General features: G+C 36.8%; 1 protein-coding gene across 4 annotated transcripts in view; it reads left to right on the forward strand.

Moving 5' to 3' along the window:
- Window positions 1-27,081, forward strand: part of Ndae1 (Na[+]-driven anion exchanger 1) — a 511,154-nt gene that overhangs the window by 433,239 nt on the left and 50,834 nt on the right. For all 4 annotated transcript variants that reach the window (XM_090413203.1, XM_090413196.1, XM_090413188.1 and 1 more), the window contains 3 exons: window positions 2,209-2,281; window positions 5,276-5,344; window positions 18,851-19,027. In XM_090413203.1, the coding sequence (XP_090269329.1) occupies window positions 2,209-2,281; window positions 5,276-5,344; window positions 18,851-19,027 (319 nt within the window). The remainder of the gene's footprint in view (window positions 1-2,208; window positions 2,282-5,275; window positions 5,345-18,850; window positions 19,028-27,081) is intronic.

The following is a 27,081-nucleotide window of genomic DNA, read 5'->3' on the forward strand; positions in this document are numbered from 1 at the left end:
AACTCTTTCATTTTTTCTTCAATAATCTTTGTGTATTTTAGTCTACAGCTCACATCTGAGAGCTGCTCAACTTTTATTCACTTTAAAACTTTCTTAGATGTTATTCTTTTCCATATGAAATTTCAATTTTATCCTGCTCAAGACTAAATAGTGATTACTTCCAATTTCAAATCCTCTGTACACTCTGGTGTCCTGCACCAGGGAGAAAACTTCACTATCAACAATAACATAGTCAATGAGACTTTTCTTATTCCTAGCCTCTTCTCTCCATGTGAATTTGTGCACATTTTTATGTTGGAACATGGTGTTAGTAATAACCAGTCCATGTCCTGAGCAGAAATCCAACAGATATTTGCCATTGTTATTAGCTTTGCTCTTTTCTCCAAATTTTCCCAAAATATTTTTGTATGTCTCACAATCATTTCCTACTCTGCTATTTAGATCCCCAACAAGGACCAACTTTTCATTTTTCATTGTGTCAGTTGCTTTTTCTAAAGCCTCAAAAAATTCCTCCACTTCTACCTTAGTAGAACCTTCTGTGGGACCATAGGCACAAATAAGTCTCATTGTCCAGTTTCCCATTCTCATATTTGCGCACATCACTCTACTTGAGACTGACTGCCATTCAAGAAGATTAACCTCGTATTTTGTGTTGAATACTATGGCTACTACTTCTTTTCCTTGATTGTCATTGCCTGAATATAACATTTTGTATTTATTGCTCAGAAAGATCTCACCAGTTTGGGTCTTTTTTGTTTCAGTCACCTCTATTATGTCGATCTGGTACTTATCTAATTCCTCAGCTAGCTCCATTTCTTTGCCATTCAGGCTTCTTACGTTGATAGTACCGATCTTTAACTCTGGTGATGTTGAGTTGGGGTTTATTTTCAGATTTGTTCCAGTAGCTGACTTTTCGCTGTTCGCCCTGGTTCCCTGGCGAAAACAACTGGGGCCTTGTTTAACCGGGCGACGTCTCAGCCGGCATGAAATTTTGTCATGTTGTACCATCATTCTATATTTTGGTTTAACCAATAAGAATACAATTTGGTCGGCTAAATCCCAAATTGCCAGCCCATCCTAGTCCGTTCAGTATCCAAGTAGATACCCAACAGGGTGCACCACGAGAAGGTGAGGATTGGACATTAGGTCAGAAGCCCTGGTCGGTTCTCTGCATTCCTTTAAAGGCTATGCGGAGGTCTCCTCTCAGTTATACAGCTTTGACCCTTAAGCACCCCCCCCTAGTAATCTATAAAAAGCAAAATAAAACAGTGAAAAGTACAAATAAATTTCCCTATTAAGTTCTCAAGATGAGATTTATGCAAGCATACTCCAAAAGAGACTAAGAAAATATTTGAAGAGAAACTTGAAGAATAAGCTAGGTTCAGGCCATATAGAAGTTATTAGGATAAGATCTTTAAGACAAATAGTTGAGAAATGATGGGAATATTACAAGGATCTGTATTTAAGTTTATAAAACTTAAATACAGATCCTTAATACATATACTGGCCACTGAGTTAGAAGCCTTTATTCATTAGTGGTTTCTGTATAGGCATGCGACTGCCAATATCGATCCTCTTCAATTCCCTGTGCACAGTTCAGTGAGATATAGGTCAGGAACATCCATTATTAACTGCTTCAGTCAATTGCTGCACACACACACACACACACATATGAAGTTCTGTTTGTACAAGCCTTCTCATACAACAGTGATCTCGTTCCCAACAAACTATCTTATGACCACAGTTATGCTTCTTAGACAAGCAAAGTGAGTTATTTTTGCACTGATTAAACACCCAAGATATCTCACCTTTTGAAAAACCACTTAGCCATACTGTTTTCAGAATTGTGGCACCAACCAGATGAGCACCAATAATAAACCCTTTATTGAACTCCAAAAATCCTTTGTTTTTCCCATTGTGATCAACACTATTTGATCAGCATTCTTCAATAGTTGTGTGGAAGACGTACCGACACATGTGACCAAGTATTTTACATATATGCTGTGCAACTGATGTTTACATACATCTGCATAAAGGTTTCTAATTCAGTGGCCAGTATGTGTAGATCATGCTGAAAAAAATTTCAATCATTTATAAATTAGTTTTTTATTGTCCAGCTATGTTTTCTTTTCCTTAGTGCTATTTTGTTGTGATTTACTGTGCACTGGAAACTTCTAAAAGATTCCTAAAATATATTTTCTTTTGAAGGGAACAACGATTGACTCAATTGTTCATCTTTGGTTTGGTTGGAATGTCAGTTTTCTTTACTCCAGCATTACAAGTAAGTGGAGTTTCTGTATGTAGTGGTAATAAACATGCTTTCTATTTATGTAGCATTTTCAAGTATTTTATGTTACTACTGTGTTTTATAAATAAACATTAAAATTATTTTCAGTAAAGTTTAATGTTATGCATGTGTAGACCTGTTGAAATAACGTTTGCTTCTGTAGTGTTAGGCTGCCTGAAGAAAGAGCATTCTAAGTTTGATTATAGTCACCAACTAGTGGAACGCTTCTAAGCTTTTCTTCTACATACCCTTGAGATAGTTGATCTCCAGCATGAGCAATAGAGTTTACCCCTCCTAAAAACTCAGGTTTTTAATCTTACATCTCAAGAAAATCGACTTTAGAACTTGCACTATTTTGGCTTTCTAAGCTTTTCTTAAACACTTCTAAGCTTTTCTTCTATCAACCCTTGAGATAGTTGATCTCCAGCATGAGCAATAGAGTTTACCCCTCCTAAAAACTCAGGTTTTTAATCTTACATCTCAAGACAATCGACTTTAGAACTTGCACTATTTTGGACACAGTAATATAGTTTTGGAGTTAAGGACCATCTCTTCCCTGAATATCACTAAAATTCTTGATAGTCTTGGACCATCTTTCTCTTTGTGATTGGTTAAGGCTTCCCCAGTTTTGAAAAAAATGAGAGCTGAAGGCCTCACCTGTTTCCTTGGAGGAATAAAAATGCGTTAATGGATTAATTTATTTATTTCACCATCATCGAATTCCTTGACATGTACCCTCAAGGGGTGTACAGGATATGATAGTACTACATGAAAAATTTACATCATTACTAACTTCCTATCTACAATTTTTTTTCTCCAAATCAATCTCCTCACATTCTATCTCTGTAACTACATTATCTGCTTTCAGTCAAATCTCACTAATGCCTATAACTTTTGCCAAGTTGTAGGCATTAGTGAGAGTTGACTGCCAAAAACTCCTTCCTCTTGTTCCTGATATTTCTAGCATTGGTGTACATAAACTATAGCATTCTCTTAGGCCCCAACCATTATTATACCTTATGTTTACTACCTGATTTGATTTTGTCACTTGAGAGACTTGATTCCACATTTTTTGGTCATTCGTATACTCACTTGCCTCATAGGTACATGACATACTCAGTGAACAAAGCTCTCTAGATATCATTTGAATACAGTCTATCAGTATTATATAAGGCCTTCTAGCCATCAAATTCAGTTCATTGGTCTACAAACTGCACAATCTATGCATTGATTCATTTGTGATCGTGGCTCTCCTCCTAAACTTGCTTCTGTCATAGCATGTAGAAACATACCAGGTTTAAAATTGCTTGGTATCTTTAACATAATCTGTCATAGCATGTTGAGGAGGAGGAGAGCTATGATTTATTCTCTCATTCTTCTCTTTCACTTCTTCCAATAACTCTTTTATATTTTCTTACATGCAATATTTTCAACTATCAAGTTGTTAGTGCCAGCCAAAACAATAATTTCTTTCAGCTTATCTTTTTGTATCCTGGGAGCTTCACTAATATTATTAATTTTCTCACAGAGAAACAAGATTTAGTCATGCTCTCATTAACTATTTCTGTTATTGTGGAATCACCATAAAAATTTTACTCACATGTGAATCTCAACTTTTGTAATTTGGAAAAGTAGCCCACTCATTAGAGAAAAGACATAGTGAATGCCAGTGCGCTATCCATTACTGAAAGCAATATAATAAAATCTCACACAGCATAGTAAACACAGATAATAGGATCCTCCAAAAAGATATACACCTGATTCATAGAAGTCATTTTAAATATGAATATTTGTTGTTAAAGAGGTCTTAAATTACAGTAATGACAATCTTGTCTGAATTTTGGAAGATTCTAATCCTTAGCAGCTGTAATCTTTTTGATATGCTATATTCTCAATACTATTATTTAAGTTTTAGGTTTAATTATTTTTATGTCAGCCTTCTAGTGTGCAATACTAGGATCATTGTGTGTTTTTGCCTTGTTCTGAATTTGCTCGGTATTTTGTCACAGATGAAGAATGGTTATTTTTATCCAAAATAATTGATTTCTATTATCAATAAACATTGTGCTAATTCTCTTGTGTTTATAATGATATTAACCATGTTCACCAGTTGTTTGATGGAGAGGCTGTTGTTAGGTTAGAGAAAATATGGAGCACAGAAGGTAATGAGAGATATGAGGATAATTTTGGTTATGAAAGAATAGAGAAACATGGAATGCATCTGAGAGAGAGAGAGAGAGATTAGTTGTGAAAAGAGTGATTGGGTGTGTGGGGGGGTGGGTGGGGGGGAGTGAGACTAGTAGGACTTAGATGTATGAATAGTAGAGAAATAAGAGATGTTGAGGTGGAGAAGTGTGTGTGTTGCACAGTGAATGATGAGAATCGAAAGTGTAGTGAACTTGTCTAAGAATTGACAAAAGAATGATGGAATAGCTTGTAATGCACTGTGAGAGTTCATAACGTTTTATTTGAATTAATTAGATGAAGTAGCCGTAATTTTCTGGGATATCATTGTACAGTAATGTTTCTTTCCCACAGTTACTTAATAATTTGCAGCTTGTAGTTCCTTAACTATACTTTTTTTTTTTTTTTTTGGAAATACTAAAATATTTGTCTAAATAGATTTCATCTTTTCCATGCCATGTTAGGTTCAGAGGCCTGTCACTGCCCAGTAACTCGGTTTCTTATAAACTTAATCAATGTCATGTTAGTGCAGTAAATCCTATCTGCAACATTAAAAGTCTAATTATAAATAATAACAGTAATTTTTAATTAATTATTAACAGTAATGCAAAAAAATATGCTACTTTTCTTTTTATGGAAGAAAAAGTAATGGATGGAATGTGTTTATCATAAAATATGTTGAATTGTTTTAGCTAAAGTAAAGTACTAATTTTTTTAACTTTCTATGATTAACTGACAAATTAACTTTAATAAAAGAACATTGAAATCCTAATTTTAACTTTTGATATTGTTTCTTACAAATAGTTCATCCCGATGCCTGTTTTATATGGAGTGTTTCTCTATATGGGAGTCTCTTCACTAAAAGGATCACAGGTAAGATGAAAAACAAAATATTTTTTCTTTCTTTTTTTTTTTTTATTTTATTTTTTTTTAAAATCCACATGTTCTCCAAATTGATTTTCACCAAGCAATAATACAGGTCATATCAAAAGTTTGGAATGATCAAATATTACTGATTTCTCTCACTCATTTTCATGAGTATGACTTAATATATTGTCTTCATTTAATACAATTTTATTTTATGCATTTATCACAGTATTGTCTATTGTTTTTCACATATGAAACATTTCACTATTAAATGATTTTGTTCACTGGTGACAACTTTTTTAAATTTGTTTTTATATCAAGAATGACTGCAATTCAATATATTTAATCATGTTTCAGTGCTTTTTGCACAAGAATGTTTAGCATTTTGACTGTGGCAACAGCTTAGACCAACAGCAAAAAATAGTCAGACTATTTTTATGAGTTTTGTGATATTAACTGCACTATTTTAGATATTGGTGGCTCACAGCCAGTTGGAGTTTTGGCCCCCTCCCCCTTCAGCATTCTTTTCTAACATTAATTTTGTTTTATGACAGACATTGTTCTATCGAAAACATTATTTTCAGTTGCACTTCAATCGAGATCAACCAATTGATTATTAGTTGATCAAAAGAATAAAAATTAATGAAATGCACAATTACAGTTTTGAAAAATGTAAAGGTCATCATCATCATCATCATCAAATTCCTGCCATGTACCCTCAAGGGGTGTACAGGATATGACAGTACTACATGAAAAAATTACATCATTACTAACTTCCTATCTACAATTTTCCTCCAAATCAGTCTGTTACTTGTCAAGACTCCAACATTATCAGATCTTATATTTCTATCGTCTAAGGCACTTTGTACCGTATCAATCCACCTATATCTTGGTCTTCCTCTGGGTCGTTTTCCTGCCAACCTGGCAGAGAACACTTGTTTTGCTAATCTTTCCTCTCCCATTCTATTTAAGTGACCATACCATCTGAGATTAGCTCTGCTAACGCATTCTTGGATGCTGACAATGTCAAGTTCTTTCCTAATATCCTCATTTTTAATATGATATTGCCATTGATGCCATCTGTTCACGCCTCTAATCTTTCTCAGGACTCTCATATCTGCGGTCTCTAGTCTTTGGTCAAGTGTTTTACTTCTGACCCAGCTCTCAGATCCATAAGTTAAAATTGGTTTGAACACAGTCTTGTATACAGCTAATTTAGTGTTCCGACTAATTTCTTTCTTATTCCATATGAATTTATTCAATTGACTTCCCACGATACCAGCTTTGCTGATTCTGTTGTCTATTTCTATATTTAGTTTACCATCTTCAGTAAAAATTGTGCCTAAGTAGCTGAAATGTTTTACTTGTTCCACAGGTTCTCCATTCACAACACAGTTGACATTTTCAATGATTCTGCCTATTTTCATTGTCTTTGTCTTTTTATTGCTGACCTTCATACCATATCTATTACAACAGCTATTCAATTTAGTCAGAGAATCTTGCAGACTTGTAGCGGATTTATTTAGAAGTATAACATCATCCGCATAAAGCAAAGAGCTGACATTAACATCTCCAATTTTGATATCAGGTTTAATACCACATTCCTTCATAATGTGATCCATATAGATAATGAATAACAGAGGGGATAATGTACATCCTTGTCTCACACCAGATTTAACATTAAACCATCTTCCTGTACTTCCTTGAATTCTAACTGCTGACTCACAACTCAAATAAAGACTAAGTATTGCTTGATATAATGCCCCATTGACACCATATAACTGTAGCGTATTGAATAGCTTCTCTCTTGGCACCTTGTCATATGCCTTTTCCAAATCGACAAAACTTAAATACAGATCTTTGTTATATTCCCATGCTTTCTCGACTATTTGTCGTAAAGTGAAGATCTGATCCTGACAGCCTCTATTTGGCCTGAATCCAGCTTGTTCTTCACCAAGCTTTTCTTCCACAATTCTTCTCAACCGTTTCTCAAGTATACTTGCATAGATCTTGCCAGGAACACTCAGTAGGGAAATACCTCTGTAATTCTCACATTCAGTTTTATTTCCCTTTTTATATATGGGTACTATGAGAGCTCTACTCCAATCATCGGGAATTCGTCCCTCTGTCCAGGCTTTCTGAACTATGCAGTGCAGCCACAGTAAGACTCTTATACCACCATACTTCAGCATTTCTGGTCGAATATCATCTACTCCTGCTGCCTTTCCACATTTCAAGCCTTTGATGGCTTTTTCTACTTCAAGTATGGATATGTATTCCTGACTGCATGCCTGGTCAGTGTTTTTTATCACTGTGCTGTCATCACTGCTTGTTTCATTTAGCAGTTTTTCAAAGTAATTACTCCATACTTCAAGGATATCTTTTTCTCCTGTTTTCATTTCACCTTTATCATCTCTAATTCCTTTTACAGCACTCTTTCCTCCATTCCTAAGCTTCTTCAACAACCTCCAGAATATTTTGCCACCTTCTTGATATTTATTTTCTATATTCTTGCCAAAGTCCTCCCATGACTTTTGTTTAGCTAGTTTTACACACTGTTTAGCTTTCTTACATTTGTCTCTGTATTCTGTAAGAGTAAAAGCTGACTTATTTGCCAGGAACTTTTGATATGCTTTCTTCGTTTCCTTCACTGCCTCTTTAACTTCCTGTGTCCACCAGGGAGTTCTGATTTTTTATCTTTGCACACAACCTCACCACATGCCTCTCTGGCAGAATCAATCAATGTTTCCTTCAGAGTTTGCCACTGAATCTCCAAGGTTTGATTCCTGTTCTCAAACTCTTTCATTTTCTTTTCAATAATATTTCTGTATTCTAGTCTACAGTTTACATCTGAGAGCTGCTCAACTTTTATTTGCTTTAAAACTTTCTTACATGTTATTCTTTTCAATATGAAATTCAATTTTATCCTGCTCAAGACTAAATAGTGATCACTTCCAATTTCAAATCCTCTGTACACTCTGGTGTCCTGCACCAGGGAGAAAACATCACTATCAACAATAACATAGTCAATGAGACTTTTCTTATTCCTTGCCTCTTCTCTCCATGTGAATTTGTGCACATTTTTATGTTGGAACATGGTGTTAGTAATAACCAGTCCATGTCCTGAGCAGAAATCCAACAGATATTTGCCATTATTATTAGCTTTGCTCTTTTCTCCAAATTTTCCCAAAATATTTTTGTATGTCTCACAATCATTTCCTACTCTACTATTTAGATCCCCAACAAGGACCAACTTTTCCTTTTTCATTGTGTCAGTTGCTTTTTCTAAAGCCTCAAAAAATTCCTCCACTTCTACCTTAGTAGAACCTTCTGTGGGACCATAGGCACAAATAAGTCTCATTGTCCAGTTCCCCATTCTCATATTTGCCCACATTACTCTACTTGAGACTGACTGCCATTCAAGAAGATTAGCCTCGTATTTTGTGTTGAATACTATGGCTACTCCTTCTTTTCCTTGATTGTTATTGCCTGAATATAACATTTTGTATTTATTGCTCAGAAAGATCTCACCAGTTTTGGTCTTTTTTGTTTCAGTCACCCCTATTATGTCGATCTGGTACTTATCTAATTCCTCAGCTAGCTCCATTTCTTTGCCATTCAGGCTTCTTACATTGATAGTACCGATCTTTAACTCTGGTGATGTTGAGTTGGGGTTTGTTTTCAGATTTGTTCCAGTAGCTGACTTTTCGCTGTTCGCCCTGGTTCCCTGGCAAAAACAACGGGGGCTTGTTTAACCGGGCGACGCCCCAGCCGGCATGAAATTTTGTCATGTTGTACCATCATTTTTTATTTTGGTTTAACCAATAAGAATACAATTTGGTCGGCTAAATCCCAAATTGCCAGCCCATCCTCGTTCATTCAGTATCAAAGTAGATACCCAACAGGGTGCACCACGAGAAGGTGAGGATTGGACATTAGGTCAGAAGCCCTGGTCGGTTCTCCGCATTCCTTTAAAGGCTATGTGGAGGTCTCCTCTCAGTTATACAGCTTTGACCCTTAAGCACCCCTATTGATTTTATATATATAATATATATTTGTATTTTTGCCCAGGTTTGGAAAACCTACTCTAGAGACTAAACATGGAACTTTTTCAAGCCACTTCAGACCTTCGATAAGCAAGATAGTGGTCTCAAACCAGATGATGAAATCCATCTTACACCAAAAAGCATTTACAAACATCCATGCTCGCTGTGGGATTTGAACCTACGACCTCTTGGTTGGAGAGTAAATACACTAACCACTCAGCCAACCAGACCAGCGAATTGCATGAACATCTGTCATCATGACTACTGTCTGTCAGGTCTGGTGGACCATCCCTTGGACACTAAAAAGAATTAGATTGGAGGAGGGGAGAAGAACCACTATGCTCCATTGCAGCGAAAGATTCTTTAAGAATTTTGTTACAGTGGTAAGTACTTGCTAGAGTTCTGTTTAGGACATGGACTAGTTATTATTAACACCATGTTTCATCACAAAGATGTGTATAAATTCACATAGAGAGAGAAGATGTGATAAATAAGAAAAGTCTCATTGACTATGTGGAAATTAGTCAAAACACTAAACCACGCGTGTACAAGACAGTGTTCAAACCAATTTTAATTTATGAATCTGAGAGCTGGGTTAGAAATAACACTTGATCAAAGACTGGAGACCACAGATATGAAATTCTGAAAACGATAAGGGGATGAACAGATGATAGTATCATATTAAAAATGAGGATATTAGGAAAGAACTTTTTGTTAGCATTCAGGAATATGTTAGCAAAGCTAATCGTGGGTGGTATGTTATTTAAACAGAATGGGAGAAGAAAGTTGGCAAAACAAGTTTTTTGGCAGAATGGCAGGAAGAAGACTCAGAGAAAGACCAAGGTTTTGATAGGTTGATGCAGTATGATGTGGCTTAGTAAACAGAAATACAAGATCTGATAATATTGGAGTCTTGACAGATGAGATTAATTTGGCAGAAAATTATTGATAGTATGGTAGTACTACATGAAAAAATTAGTTCATTACTATAATAATATCCTGTACATCCCCTTTAGGGTGTATATATATATATATATATCAGGAATTTGATGATATAGCCAGTGGCATATTCAGGTATAGGCCCAGGCCTAGAGCAGCAAGGGGGAAATTTCCAGGTTCTCATTTTTGTAATTATAACATGTAACTTATATGCCACATATACTCACAAGTAGAGAAATGTTTTTCTTTTCCTCATTGTAAGTTGAGTCTATTGGCGAGCGGCAAGACATAGAATATTTTAGGACATTTTGGGTGAGTCATAATATATATATAGTTATTTATATTACGAATTTACGATATGTAAATCAACATGTTCATTAAATATGAGGAGGGACAGCAAATACCTAAATATGTCACTGGATATAGCCCATCCTTGGTACTAACACTATAGATTTACTACTTTTGTGGGTGCAAGTCACATAGAACACACACTCACTCACTCACCCACCCACCCAGAGCTAACTTATGAGCTTTCAATATATTCAATTCGATATATTCAACTATATCTCATCTCTATATTTCATGTTAGCTAAATGCAGCCACCCACTTGATTTTCTTACATATTAAGATATAATCCCTCCATGGAATTACAGGACAGGACATATATGGCACAGAGGGTGAAGCTTAATGCTTTTTATATTCCCTGTTGTCTGTTTCGGGAGCAGTGATGGGAGAGATTTGTGAGCTATTTTAACTCGTCCTGAGTGGGCAGGAGTGGTTACACGTCGTTGAGTGTTAGGATGGCTTTTTGTCTTTTATGTTTCCAGTGGTCATTACCGTCATAGTTTCCAGCTTGTTGTATTAGTTGGTTTGGATGCATAGATGTTTTCATAAAGAATTTTTCTGCTAGGGAGCATAGTAGAATTTTTGGTTACGAGATGAAGTTGGCAGGACCTGGCTAGTATAGCCGTGTCATCTGTGTAAAGGGCAATGGTGGATGTGAGAGGATTTTGAGGGATGTCTGCCATGTAGATGTTGAACAGGATCGGGGCTAGTAGTGGAGAGATGTAGGGGATATTTATGTCCCAGTGGAACTGGGCGTTCCTGATGAACCACGGAGTATCCAGGATCATTCGCAGGCACTTGTTCTGTAGTCTTTGCAGCTTGAGGATGTTTGTCTTGGAGGTATGGCTGGGGAGGCATATATAATTGTGGAGCGGATCACTGTCTTGTAGAGTAGAATTTTGTTTCTTGTGTTTAGTTTGCTGTGTCTGATGATCAAGGGGTACAGCTGGGCGATAACTTTTGAAGCTTTGGTGCATGTGCTCTTGATGTGGCTGTTGAAGCATAATCGTTTGTCGAGGAGTATTCCAAAGTATTTAGTTTCAGTTTTCCGGGGAATTTTTGAGTTGAACAGGGTGATGTCTCCTTTGGGGGATGCTCGTCTTCTTGTGAAGAGTATCGATGTGCTTTTCTGGGGATTTAATTGTAGTCGCCAGTCTGTAAACCATGTTTCTAGATTCAGGATGGTGTCTTGTAGTTTTTTGGTTACGAGATGAAGTTGGCAGGACCTGGCTAGTATAGCCGTGTCATCTGTGTAAAGGGCAATGGTGGATGTGAGAGGATTTTGAGGGATGTCTGCCATGTAGATGTTGAACAGGATCGGGGCTAGCAGTGATCCTTGAGGAACTCCAGCCAGGATTTTCCGTTGGGTTGAGACTGTTTCATTTATTTTCACTTGCATCTTCCTGTTTGTGAGGTATGATTTAATCAGATGTATCATGTTTAGTGGAAGGTTTGCAATGATAAGCTTGTAGAAGAGGCCTTGATACCAGATCTTATCAAAGGCCTTTGAGATGCCTAGGAAGACAGCTCCGATGTGCTGATTCCAATTGAATCCTGTGGTGATGTATTCTACCAGTCTATGGATCTGTTGGGTGGTGCTGTGGTTTTGACGGAAGCCAAATTGTTCTTGTGGAATGATATTTTGTTGGTTGACATGATCTTGGAGTCTGATGAAGATGATTTTCTCTGCTATTTTTCCCAAGTTGGATAGCAAGCTGATGGGATGGTAATTTTCTGGCAGGTGTGGATTTTTGCCTGGTTTGTGAATTGGGACGATGTCGGCTATTTTCCATGACTAGGAGAAGCACCATTTGAGGATGAAGTTTATGATGTTTGCCAGATGTGCTATGGCTTTGCGTGGTAGTACCTTGATGACTTTGTTAGTGATGCCGTCGGGACCTGGGCCGTTTTTGTTCTTGAGGTGGTTGATGATGCCGATTATTTCGGTAGGTGAGGTAGGCTTAATAGGGCTTGGATTGTCATCGGGATGATTTACTTTGATGAGCTTGACTTTACAATGAATCTTGTATATGTGACTGATGTTTAGGTTCTCATATGCAGGACTGCATTGTTTCTCTAGGGTTTCTCTATAGCTTCAGCTTTGTCAGCATCTGTGTATGCTAGGTGCTGTTCTGCTTGGAGGGGGAGGGATTTGCGCTTGTTCCTGAGGTTGTTTAGGAATTTCCATATGGAATGATCTTCTGTGGAGATGGAGGTGAGCTTGTTTTCCCATTGTTGATTCCTGTGGTTCTGGAGAGCTTCCCGGACAGATTTGTTTAGTCTGTTGAGGGCTGTTTTGTCCTGGGGAGCACGTTGTGGTATCTTTTCCTTTGTCTGTTTTTTTCCCTTATTAAGTCCATGATTTCTTCTGGGAGACGGTTTTGTTTGTAGGTAATCATGGATGCTGTTATGGCTTTATTGATATGATTCGTGAGGTTCTTTATTGCCATGTCTATTTCTTCCTTAGCTTTTATGTGGGGAACCGGACCAATGTGTTCTGGTAGCACTCTCCTAAGTTTCTCTCAGACAATGGAGGTTTGGGGGAGGGGTGACTGATCTTTGATCCCTAAGTGAAGTAGGATTGGGTTGTGATCTGATGATAATTCGTTCAGTGCTTGAAGGCTGTACTGGTATTTGATATTGTGCAGGATAGTAATGTCTAGGATGTCGGCTGTGCCAATTGGGCTGTGGTGGGTTGGTTCGGTGGGTCCTGTTACAACGCCGTTGTTTAATCCTGTGTAGCTGAAGAGGATATGCCCATTTTTATTTGTGGTTCTGCTGTTCCAGAAGGGATGTTTGGAGTTTAAGTCCCCAGCGACGATGATGGAATCATTTACGCCCAGGACAGCATCCAAGTCAGAAAATAGCAGGGTCTTAGCAGGGGAGTTGTAGGCGGCATAGATTTTAAATCTTCCAGTTGAGTTTGTGTGGACTTCGACACTGGTGAGTTCTAGATTGGAGGTTGGGGGGTTGGCTATTCCATTGTGCCTGATGCAGTTCCTGATGAATATGGCTGTTCCACCACTTCTGTAGTCCAGTCGGTCATTTCTATATAGAGAGTAGCCTCTCAGTTTTGGATTGTCTTCAGGTCTTAAATGAGTTTCGTTGATTAGGATGATGTTGGGGTCGTATCTGTGAGAGAATTCTTGAAGCTCCAGTATCTTGTTTTTTAGGCCATTGGCGTTCCAAGCGACGATCTGTAGTGAGTCTGGGAGTAATCTAGTTTTGTTCATTAACAAGCATTGATAGGATGGTCTGAGTTTCTTTTAGGAATTTCTTTTTGTGGAGTTTAGTGAAGGGTTGGATTTACTGAAGTCTTGAAGCATGTTTGCCAATGAGACTGTGATGACTGTTGTCATGTTTGGAAGAGGTTGGTCCTGCTGGATATCTTTGGATGGGCGGGCTGCTTTGAAGGTGGCTTTCCAGACTGTTGGTGCTTTCCATTTGTAAGAGCTGGTGTTTTGTTGTCCTTTGCTGGGTGTCAGGCAACTGGGCAGCTGTCGACTTTGGTGCCTGTGGGCAGGGTTGAGAGGAGATCTGTTTCCTTTTGATGTCTGATTTGTTCTTAGGGTAGTGACTGCAGCCTCTGTAATTTGCTGGGTGGGGGGCCCCCGCAGTTCGCGCATTTGGCTGGTGAGGTCCTTGGCTTTGAGCAGATTGTTGTGGGGTGGTTTGGTCCACATTTGAGGCATTTGTAGTCTGCTCTGCAGAGTTTCTGTGCGTGTCCGTATTTCTGACATCTGTGGCACTGGCCCAATGAGGCTCTTTTTCTTAAAGGTTCAGTTGTGATTTTTAGACCACAGATCGTTGTTATGTTGTATATATTCTTATGGATGTTTTGTATCTCTACGAGTACTAGAGTCATTGGACTCTTGTCAGCCTGCAACATTCTGCTGACCTTGACAAGTGGAAAATCGTGGAGGCGGAGGTCTTCAGCTATTTCGTCTGTGGTGATGTCCTCTGTTACTCCCCTTAGTACAACTTTTAGATTTTTCTCAGATTTCAGCGAAAAAGTATGATATTTAATGCCTGACTTGTCCATAGTTTTTGTGAGGTGTCTGTAGTCATCCACTGTAGCAGGCTGAATTTTGATTCCGTCGTCCATGTTTTTTGCCCATGAGTAGGCAATTTGTTGGTTTTGCATAATGGGCCTGAGGGCTGACCATCTTTCTTTTTCCCGTAGTAGAATTTGCGGGACTTTTTCGTTGTTGAGAGTGGGGGGGGTCAGTGTTGTGGGCATCTTCTTCCATCCCCTCGTTTGTCGGAGTCTCTGCTGTTTTACCCTTTTTTTGAGCATGGGTTTCTGCTTGATATGTTGGTGTGGGAGCAGAGATTATCAGGTTCATCTTCCCTTCTTCCCCAGGTGATGAATCGTCCCCTTCTGTAGAGTCCTCTGTTGCTGAATATAGGTTTAAGTACCCTGACCACTCTACCTCAAATTTCTTCAGCAGTTTTTTGAGGAGGTCGAGCGCTAGCTTCCTATCCAGGGACTGGATAAAGTTGTCTGGACTTAAGCTGTTCATGCTTAAAATATTAAAATATGCTTACCTGAGATATATATATATAATGGCGAACTCCTTCACATAATCCTTGGCATAACGCGATGATCTCCAACGTATTTATCCTTATCAAAACACTAACCTAATCCCTCCATGGAATTAGTAAATCCCTGAATATCTTTGATTCCTTCACATCTGTTAAAATTTTTGGTGTATAAAGTTATAAATGGTAATCCGAATTTACCTGATGGAGAAAATTATTTAATGATATTGTGACCTCCTATTTTCTTCAATGAAGTTCTTAATTAAACCTGAAGTCTTCTTTGCTTTATTAGTTATCTGGTGCCAGTGTGATTTCTGAATTCCATGTTAACCAAAATATCTTGATTCTTGTTTTGTTTTTAACTTTTAATTAAAAGGATTCCTTCAGTATATATTCATCAGATAATAGCTGCTTACAGAATGGTTTATATTACAGTTTGTTCACATTAAATTTTAAACTTCAGTTCTCTGTCCACTTTCCTGTAAAGAGCTGAGATCATCCAAACAGTTGACCATCTTCACATTATCAGCAAAGTAGGAAACTTTAATCTTAACATTTAAACTAGTCTTATTTATGCATTTCTTAAACAAACAAATAACAAAAAAAAAAAAAAAAAACACCCAGCACTGAACCCTGAGTTATCCCCTCCCTCCTTGTTTACTACTATCTTACAAGATAATCATCAATACCAGCTGCACATTTTAATTATCAGTTTCTTATGTGGAATACTATCAAAGGTTTTGCTGAAATCCAAATAGCATCGTAGCTGGTACCTTGATCTTCATGACCTTCATAAAAAGTAAGCAGCTTGGCATAATTGATCTCCCCTTAATGAAACTATGTTAAATTGTTCAAACTTAAAGATTCCTGTATTGTGACCACATGTTTATAAATAAAAATAAATAAACCCGAAAGTTTTGTATGTCGTTTGACTTACATCTTCAAGGGTTAACGGTTACTAAAAGTTACCTTTAACCCCTGAAGATGTAAGTCAAATGACATACGAAACTTGGTTTGTTTATTTTTATTTATCTTAATAAACATGTGGTCACAATACTGGAATCTTTCTTTTGAACTGCTAACCCACAGAAACCTATGTTAAATTGTGCTCATCAAGTGATCGCATTTTTGTAGTGGATATCATGAATACAGTTTTTAATTAATATTTTCACTATCTTGTTTATTACATTAATTGACCATTTTATCAATTTGCCTTATGAAATGGAATGTTAACCCAGACACACACATTTGCTTACCACCATTACCCATTTACGATAATGACCATTTCATCCTCTGGTATTACATCATTAGATAAATCTTAACTTCAAAGCAGTCTTCTAATTGACCATTTCACATATTAAATTCTTTCTCATTTCCAACTGGATCATTCAGAATTATTCATGAGGAGCTAATTAGGCTTAATTCATTAATTTTATCCTTATTCCTTTTTGCATATCTCTATGAAGGTTTTTTAGATTAATCTGAGCATTTCTGTCTTAATTGTTATACTTCACGGCTCATTTTGCAGATCTGTATTCTTTCTATAGCTTTTTTTTTTAATACATAGCTGTATGAATAATATCTTCTCAGAGCAGACTTAAAGATTGCTACGAATTATTAGCATTATATGCATGCTAAGCTTTAGTGGTATCCATATGCATTAAAACTATTTCCATTATCCATTTTACTTTCTAATTATCACCCTCTCCATTTGACCTTATTCAAGTTTATGATCACTATTGCATAGGGAGCTCTAAATAATTAATATGATCCATTGCTAATTCCTCTGTTATGAAATCCAAGATCATATTCCCCTTTAGGATTTTGACCATGTTGCTTCAAATAACTTTCATGAAGTTTCTCCAAAACTTCAAGCCTTGTCACTGTGGTGAATTCCTTCTAGATTTCTCTTCTTCAGCATTTTTCTTTATTTTCTTATCTTCTTCCAGTTCATCTTACCAGTTATATCCTTGATGAACATGTACCTGTATTCCTCCATTTCTTTTCCTTTCAGCATGTTTACAATTCGTTTTTGTTTTTATGTGTTCCAGGTATTTCATCATCCTTCTGTGATTTTCTTCTTCAATATTTCTTATTTTCATTTAAGATTTTTTTTTTCCCTTCTCTCTGATTACTGCATTAATCCTCCCCAACAGTGACATTTCAAATACTTCAGCTCACAATCTTTTCTATTTCATTGCCACAATAGTCCAATTCCTACTGAGATATAAGAATGTGCTCTATGATTCATGGACAACTTAGCAACAGAACAGATTGTTGACATCTGGCTACAGTTGTCCCTTCCAATACATTCTTATCATCTGCTGACCTGCTTTTGAGACTTGATGAAGTTAAGCCTCAAAGTCATATATTTTTCATATACCAATAGTGAAAATGCATATATCACCTTAATATTAAAATATCCTAGATAAGTAAATATCTGAGATAGGTGCTTGAAAGTTCTTTTCAAGGCAATTGACATGAGGTCAACAGCTTCTATATACAAGTAGCCTACCTATGAAGATACTTCATGTACATACTTTGTTTGCTTACACTTGGACAAAGGAATAAATGAGAATATAATTTTCTTGAAACACAGTTTAAGTATGCAAAGTCTTCAAATATAATTTACTTTGTAATTAAGTGAAAAAAACTTCTGACAACTATCTCTCATCCAGAATATTTTAACAATAAGGTGATACTCTACTTTTATATATGGAAAATATGACTTCTGCATTGAGTCAGTCCTGTTATCTTCCTGTGTCTGGCTCCTACTAATGAAACTTTAGTAGAGGTCAAAACCATTCTGAGTAGTGGCTCTTCCCATAATGCTTTGGCATTGTGTGATATACTGAGGCAACTGATGTGTATATAACAGCTTGTATACACAAGTAGCCTAGTTGTGAAGATGCTTCACATGCAAAATTTGTTTACTTACACTTGGGTAAATGATTGAGATGAAATAAATTATATCTAACAAGAATATATGATTTCTTGTGATATATAATTTATTTCATCTCAATGAGTGGATTAATTTGTTTAATTTTTGTGGTTGTTGCATGTGTTTCTGCTACATATGATCTTTGTATGATCTTTTTATCTTTTGATTTAGCAGCTAATATTAGCTGTTAAATCAAAAATTAAAGAGGTCGATTTTATTTCCTCATTCTTTCAGAATAAGGAAGTAATGTAGGGTATAGTTTGACTAAATTGTTAGTATATTCACTTAAACTGCACATGCAATATGATGGTACGAGTACAACATAAAAATATCAACATATGCAGTTAGGCAGGTAAGTGGAAACTATTTCATTTGCAATAGTGAAATGATAAATAACATTCTACTTGGCATATTTTTAGAAAAAAGGCAAATTAATTGAAAAAAATAATAAAATAAAGATTAGCATGATGAAAAGACTAGGATATGGGGGAAAACACAGTTTAAGTATACAAAAGTCTTCAAACCCAATTTTCATTTGGAAGAAGAAGAAGAATTGTTCTAAGAAAATGCCCTTTGTTTGGAAACAATACCTTTCTTCAAAACAAATTTTGCTTTTAAATTTTATGCATTTTTTAAGCTTATTATTACATTTTAATTTTTATTATCCTTGGTAACAATAAATTTTTATTTTTATTTTAGTTTTTTGATCGCATTTTGATCTTCTTCATGCCCCAGAAATATCAACCAGATTACATGTTTCTACGCCATGTTCCCACAACACGTGTTCATATTTTTACTGCAATTCAGCTGGCATGTTTGATAATGTTATGGCTTTTGAAGTCTTACAAGCCAACTTCGATAGCCTTCCCACTTATGGTAAGTATGTTGAAAGTTTATTTTTTACTTGGTTAGACTATAATAAATTTAGTTTAATCCTATATCCAAGTGTGAGAAAACAAAGTTTGCACCTGAAAATGTCTTCAGGACTTGGGTAAGGTAGTACAACATCGGGCAACTCGTAGCAAAGGTCCACCTTGGTGCTTAGCTTGGTCCACCTTTGCTATGAGTTGCCCGGTGTTGTACTATCTTACCCCAGTCCTGAAGATATTTTCAGGTGCAAACTTTGTTTGCTCACACTTGGATAAAGGATTAAACTAAATTTATTATATTATGGTAAGTATGTTGAGTATCTTTATATTATCATATTATTGTACAGTAGGGAGTTGTACAGTAGGTGTCCTCCCGCGATGAGTCTTCAGACTGCTTGGAGGTTTCACGAATAATAATAATTATATATACATAGTATTTTTTTATGAAATTTTTTAAAATGTGTTGCCTGTTAATTTATTTTGTCTTTCTGTACCTATATAACAACTCCATGCTAGCTGGATCAAGTCTGCTCTATTTGGAATCTTTACAAATTTCACATACAGAATGCTTGAAATTTGTCAAGCACTCTGAATTTTAGTTTAAATAATTTTTAAGGCCAAAATTTAGCTTAATAATTCAAAGCAATACAAAGTAACTGACTTGATGTAATTTCCTGAAAGTTTATGTATATGATTTCTATTGAAGTTTGCTAAATGATGTCAATTCAGTTTTAAATAATTAGAAATACTGAAAAGCAGTACAAAAAGTTGAATTAAAAATGAAAATAAGTGATACTGATGTAGTTTGGTTGCTCTGGTAACAAACAACATTACTACAGGAGTGCTGTTAAAAATAAAGTGCTTTTTTTTTAATGTTTCTCTGAGATCATCTGATATCACTTCCATACTTGGTATATATATAAAATCAGAAGTGAATATACGTAATTAACTTTTGATAAATAAAAGTTTAAAATGATGAATTAAAATCTTAGTAATGACATCAGGAGTATTGATATTCTGAGTATCAAACCAGAAGTATATCAGATATACGTTGGTTCTTAATATTTCAGAAGTCATTGTGACTTCCAAAATGCTATCATTGATACTAGAAGATAGTTTTGGAGTCTGCATCAGCACTGAAGCACTATCCTAATCTCACGTATAGTTGCATTAATTTGCCAAAAATGTGGGAGACTTATTGTGGACTACCTTCAGCTCATTGGCCATGTACGAGGGTGGTCTGAAAAGTTCTCGGCCTCGACCATAAAAGGCAACACTATCAGCAAGATTTTTTTTCTAAGTTGGTACATCTGTCATATGCATCCATGTGAAATTGCAAGTCATTCTACCAAGTAGTTTGTTTTATGCAGCTGTCTAAAGCAAAAATGTTGACTGTGTATTCCTTGAAATGGATAAAATTGAGTATCGTGCGGTTATAAAATTCTTCGTAAAAGGTTTAACGCCAAAAGAAATTCATTTGAAGTTCATAAAAGTTTATGGACACTCTTCTCCTTCATTTTCGACAATTAAGAAATGGGCTGCCGAATTTAAACGTGGCCGTATCAGCCTTGAAGATGATCCACATGAAGGACATCCAAAAAGTGTAACAACACCAGAAATCATTGATCGAGTGAACGGTGTGGTGTTGGATGACCGGTGAGTCAAATTGCGTGAAATTGCCGAGACTATAGGCATTTCAAAAGAACACGTAGAATATATTTTGCATGAAGAATTGCAAATAAAAAAGCTTTGTGCAAGATGGGTGCCGCAATTGCTCACAGCAGATCAAAAACGCACTGCATGAAAATCTTTGAACAGTGCTTGGAACAGTTTAACAAGAATAAAACTGATTTTGTGCTTCGATTTATTACTATGGATGAGACTTGGATTCACCATTACAAACCAGAATCCAAACAGCAATCAAAATAATGGACAGAAGCCAGTTGCTTAGCACCAAAGAAGACAAAGTCGGTTCTATCAGCAGGAAAGGTCATGGCATCGGTGTTTTGGGATGCTAAAGGCATTTCGTTTATTAATTATCTTTAAAAGGGTAAAGCAATAACCATGGAATATTATTCCGATCTTTTAACCAGACTAGACAGAAAAATTAGTGAGAAAGGATCTGTTTTTCAGAAGAAAAAATCATCTTTCATCAGGATAATGCACCTGCCCACAAAGGTGTTTTGGCAATGGGAAAATTAAGGGATGTGCACTATGAATTGTTTGAACATCCACCCTATTCCCCAGATTTGGTTCCCTCTGACTTCTGTCTCTTCCCAAATCTACCTCACTGGTCAGCATTTTTCTTCGAATTAAGAGGTGATTGCAGCTGTAGAGGGGTATTTTGCAGATCTTACCGAGAACCACTACAGGGATGGGATAATGGTGCTGGAATAAATGTATTAGTCTTGAAGGAGATTATGTTGAAAAATAAAAATAATTTTGAAATTATAAATTTGTTTTTTCATCGTTAGGCTGAGAACTTTTCAGACCACCCTCATACAGTGATGTACTTGGAGTTTGCAAAAGCTTTTGATAAACTGCCATACGACAAGCTGTTAATAAATTGAAACACATGCGATTGGATAATATACTTCTGAGTTGGATCAGTGACTTGCTATCAAATAGGTATCAGAAAGTTGTATATGGTTTTCAGTATCCTAAAAGAGAAAGGTCATTAATGGTGTACTTCAGGGGGCAGTTTTGGGACCATTGTTGTTCATTTTGTATGTTAATGATATTGGGGATGTGTTTAAGTAGTGATATGCAGCTGTTTGCCGATGATACAAAACTGGGGAGAGCAATTCAGAGTCAAGCAGATGTTATGGTCTTACAACACTTGAATAGATTGCATGAATGAGCAGGTAAGTGGAACTGTCAGTTCAATGTTGCAAAGTGTAAGGTTTTGAAATTTGGTAAACAACGATGGAATACTAAGTACACACTTGGTGGGAAAACTTTAAAGGGAACAGATTAGATGATTGCAATTACCCGATTTGATGTCTTCACAACTTGTGCGATGTGACCCCTGAATTTCAGGTCTTTGTCCACCATCATTCACAGATCTCTCAAAGACCTGAAATTCAGGGGCCACATTGCACAAGTTGTGAAGACATCAAATCGGGTAATTGCAATGATTCAGAGGACCCTGACATGCAAAAATAGAGGTTATGATGTCATTGTATAAGGCCTTGATCAGGCCTTATATTATTATGTACAGATTTGATCACCAGGTTTTCATGCTGACGAGGATATGTTGGAAAGAGTCCAGAGAAGATTCACAAAGGCAGTCAGTGGTCTTTGGAAAGTGGAGTACGAGGACAGATTGAAAGATCTAAGTCGCAAAGCCGTGTGAATAGGAGGGGGCGGGGGTATGATTGAGACAGATAAGCTAGTCAGGGGTTGTTATCAGTTATCAGGTTGACATGGAAGAGATTTTTCATAGAATGGGAGAGGGGATAGAACAAGAGACCATCACTGGAAACTGTATAAGGAGGGTGGGAGCAGAGGAGTGAGGAGAAGGTTCTTTGCATTGAGAGTGGTTGGTGAGTGGAATGCATTGCCTGAGTGTGTTGTGAATGTAGACACATTGAAGGCATGGTTGGATGAGCATTGTGTGCAAATAGTGTGTACCTCCCATGATGAGTCTCTGACTCAATGGAGGTCAGATTTTTTTATTTTTTTTTTATTGTTCTTTCAAATATTTACATATATACAATGATCATCTATTCAGTATATTATTTTACAAGGTTCAGCACTTTGTACTACACATAATGAGATTTAAATAGTAATGATGATAACAGTTTTTTTTTTTTTTAAATAACAATCATAATAATAATTTACAATTATATTGTTCAGAGTTACATAAGTTGTATAATATTACATGTTGTAGTTTACTATTTTTTTTTTCAAGTTTGAAAAGGTATGATTATACAACAGTATTTACACATATGCAATCTAAATACTATATTTCCTTATTCTCACAAACATAACAGTGTAAACTCATAATTTACATTTAAAAGAATTTTTTTTTATTACATTGCATACATTTGTTACAGTTATTATATACATTATATAGGAACGATGGACTGCATTTGAGTGGTTATGGTGTGAGTCGCTTGGAGAGACTGCTGCTGGAAGGTAGAGAAGTGAATAGAGAGAATGAATCAGATCGAGAGGGGAGTGATGTGGAAGAGCAGGAGAGTAAGACAGGAGAGATTGAAGGAGTGGAAATGAATGTGGAAGTGAGTGGTATGAGTATAGAAAATGAGAGAATGGGTGTGCAAGAGGAGCAGGGAAACGGCGAGGCTCAGGGTGGACAGGGATACACAGCATGAGAAAGGTGGATGCTCCAAGAGGAGGTGAGAGAATGTGTAGGCAGGAAAGTAATGGGATGATCAGGGATCAAAAGGAAACAGATGGAATTGCAAAGGGTTCTAAAATGAAGAAGCAGAAAGGGAAATGGCCCCAGTCCAGCATGGAGAGATCACATCGAGTGAGTGGTATCAGTGGAACTAGCTGTAGATCCAGAAATGAGTTGTTGTGTTTGTATACCAATGCTAGAAGTATAAGAAACAAGGCAGATGAAATGGTTGCACTAATTGCGTCTGTGCACCCAGAGATTGTCGGAATAAGTGAGACATGGTTAGATGAGGATGACATCCTGACAGGAATAGAGATGGAAAGGTATGATGTGTTTCGTGAGGATAGAAGGGGTAAAAAGGGAGGGGGAGTGCTATTGATGATAGAGAAAGAGTTATGTCCATACAAGGTAGAGATGCAAGAGGGAAATGGGGCCAGTGGTTTTGAGGCAGTATGGTGTGAGATAGAGGTGAATAGAATCAAATACTTGGTGGGATGTTGTTATAGACCTGGTAATGTGGATGGTGGTGATAGTGAAATGTATAGTCAAATAAGCCAAGCAAATAAGAAAAGGGTGATCATTATGGGTGATTTTAATTATGGCAATATAGACTGTAATGAAGAGATAGCAACTGGAAGTAAAGAAAATGAGTTTCTTGAGTTTTTGAGGGATAACTACCTCAGACAGTATGTAACAGAGGGCACAAGAGGATTAAGGGTCTTGGATTTGGTCATCTCATCGGAGGATGTAATTATCAATGAGGTATCAAATCATCCACCAATTGGTGAAAGTGACCATGAGGTGATTACTTGGGTGGTTGCCAGCAGTGCAAGGACCCCTGTGAAAAAAGGGTATATGTGGAACTACAAGGGGGGTGATTATGAAGAGCTCAGGAGACAGCTTGCAGGTGTAGCATGGAATGAGGAGTTAGCTGGAAAAGAGATCAATGCAGCTTGGGGGATTTTCAAAAAATATTTAGTGGATGCAATGTCTAAATGTATACCACGGGTGAGAAGGTTAAATAAGTTAGGTGTGAGATGGATGAATAAAGAGATTAAGCATGCAATACAGAGAAAAAGGGCATTGTGGAGGCAGCATAAGAGAAGTGGAAGTAACCAATTTCATGAGTTCTACAAAGACCAGGCAAGGAGAGTGACTTGGTTGGTGAGAGTAGCTAAAGAGAGGTATGAACAGCAGTTAGCTAATGAAGCTAAAAAGAATCCTAGGGAGTTCTTTCGATATGTAGCCAGCAAAAGAAAGAATGATTATGGAAGGATGACATTGATTGGAGGAAATGGTATAAAGACAGCTGTTGCAGAATGTGTGGTGGAGATACTTAATGAGCAGTTCATAAAGATCTTTCAATCTTGTGAATGTGACTTCATGGAGAGATTAAGAGCAGTTGATGATGGGGAGGAGAGACTGACTGTAAGTGAGCAAGAGGTGTTTGGGGAGTTGAGTAAACTAGATGTAAATAAGGCTGTGGGACTTGATAATATATCACCGCATATTCCGAAGGAATGTGCCAGAGTGTTGACACCTGCCTTGACATATTTTTTAATACGAGTCTTGCACTTGGTCAAGTCCCTAAAGAGTGGAAGGAGGGCAAGATTGTGCCACTTCATAAAGGAGGTGATCGAACTCAAGCATCAAACTATAGGCCTATCTGTGTGTCAGGTGTTGTGGTTAAGTTGTTGGAGAAGCTTGTGAGAACTAGGATCCAGAGTTGGGTTGACAACAATGGTATAATCTTTGATGGACAGCATGGATTTGCTAAAGGGAGGTCATGTTTTAGTAATCTACTTACTTATTACAATAAAGTGACTGCTTCCTTGGACAGAGGAGAAGGATACACAGTAATATACTTGGATTTCACAAAAGCTTTTGATAGAGTACCTCATGATAAGTTGACAGTCAAACTAGAGCAGATGGGGTTGGATATTAGATTAGTGCATTGGATTGGAGACTGGCTATCTGATAGGTATCAACAAGTTGTGTATGGGGGTGCAATATCCAGGAAAAGGAAAGTCACTAGTGGAGTGCCTCAGGGATCTGTTTTAGGGCCATTACTATTTAACTTGTATATTAATGATATTGGCGAAGATTTGGATGGAGATATTCAGTTGTTTGCAGATGATGCAAAGTTGGGACGAACCATAAAGAGTAGTGAAGATGTTGTGGCCTTGCAAGAAGACTTGAATAAATTGAGTGATTGGGCAAGCAAATGGGGATGCGAGTTCAATGTTGCAAAATGTAAGGTTTTAAAATTTGGAAAACAAAGATGGGATGCAGAATTTATGCTTGGTAAGAATATATTGTTGGAAGTAGAGGAAATAAGAGATCTGGGAGTGATAGTGGATAAGGATCTAAAATTTAGGGGACACATCGCCAAAATTGTGAAGACAACACAAAGACTTCTGGGAATGATGAGGAAGACACTGACGTGTAGAAGTAGGGAGATTCTTGTTCCATTGTATAAGGCTTTGATTCGGCCACACATGGACTATTGTGCCCAGATTTGGTCACCTGGTTTTCAGAAGGATGAAGAGATGTTGGAAAGGGTCCAAAGGAGACTGACTAAGGTAGTTTCTGACCTCTGGAATGTCGAGTATGAGGAAAGATTGAGAAGATGTAATTTGCAGAGTCTAGTGGAGAGAAGGAAGAGGGGAGATATGATAGAGACCTTCAAGTTGGTGAGGGGTTGTTATAGGATCAATTGTGTGAGAAGTTCTACATAGAATAGTGGGAGATCAGGGGAGAACCAGAGGTCATACCTGGAAACTGTATAAAGAGGGTGTGAGTAGGGGAGTGAGAGGCAGGTTTTTTTCGTGCAGAGTTGTGAATGATTGGAATGCCTTGACTGAGAGTGTGGTGTCTGCAAGGAGTTTGAATGTGTTTAAGACCCGGTATGATGAGATGTGTGTGAGATAAAAGGACCTCCTAGATGAGTCTTTGACTCCATGAGGTCTTGTTTTAATAATAATAATAATAATAATAATTACATACATTTGATTACATATGATACATTACATACATTACATACGTTGGTTTTCATGTGATACGTACATTACATGCATTTGGTTACATATGATACATCTTGTATGAGAACTAATTTCTTTGCTTTCATCCTTGAAGATTATATGAAGCTTGTCTGAGGATGACACAGTTGGTTATTATGTTTTTTTTTTTTTTTTTTTTTTTTTGCTGTGTTGGGAAGCTACGAATCTATGATTGAGAAATTCGTGCACGCACACACACAATAACTCGGAATGTATTGATGCGTCGCTGAACTGGAAGCCTGAACGAATATGTTGTGTTTCATTAAGATTGTATTGTGTTTTGGGTGCATCTTTCTTGTTCATAGTATGGCCTTAGAGCTCTTTTCAGGCTATTGTAGTTTGTAAGGTTTCTGTATTCAAAAGGTAATTTGTTTATCATGTCTGGGATGTAGAAGTTTCGTGTGGCCTTTCTGTAGTGATTATTGTATTTATATGTGATATAATTAGTAGTCAGAGGTCTTGTTATACGGTATGTATTTATGACTGTCCTGTAGTTGGTATCGAAATAATGTTTTAGCAAAGCTGCATAGTGACATAAATGTTTTGCTGTCAGTATTTTGTGTTCTGACATTGCAATGTATATAAAGTCATTATTTTCTCTTTGTTCCCAAAAGATCAGTTTTATCATTTTATACTGTA

This window comes from Typopeltis vanoorti, chromosome 2, assembly GCF_054136105.1.
Source record: "Typopeltis vanoorti isolate ZY-2024b chromosome 2, IOZ_Tvanoo_1.0, whole genome shotgun sequence".
Classification (NCBI taxonomy): domain Eukaryota; kingdom Metazoa; phylum Arthropoda; class Arachnida; order Uropygi; family Thelyphonidae; genus Typopeltis; species Typopeltis vanoorti.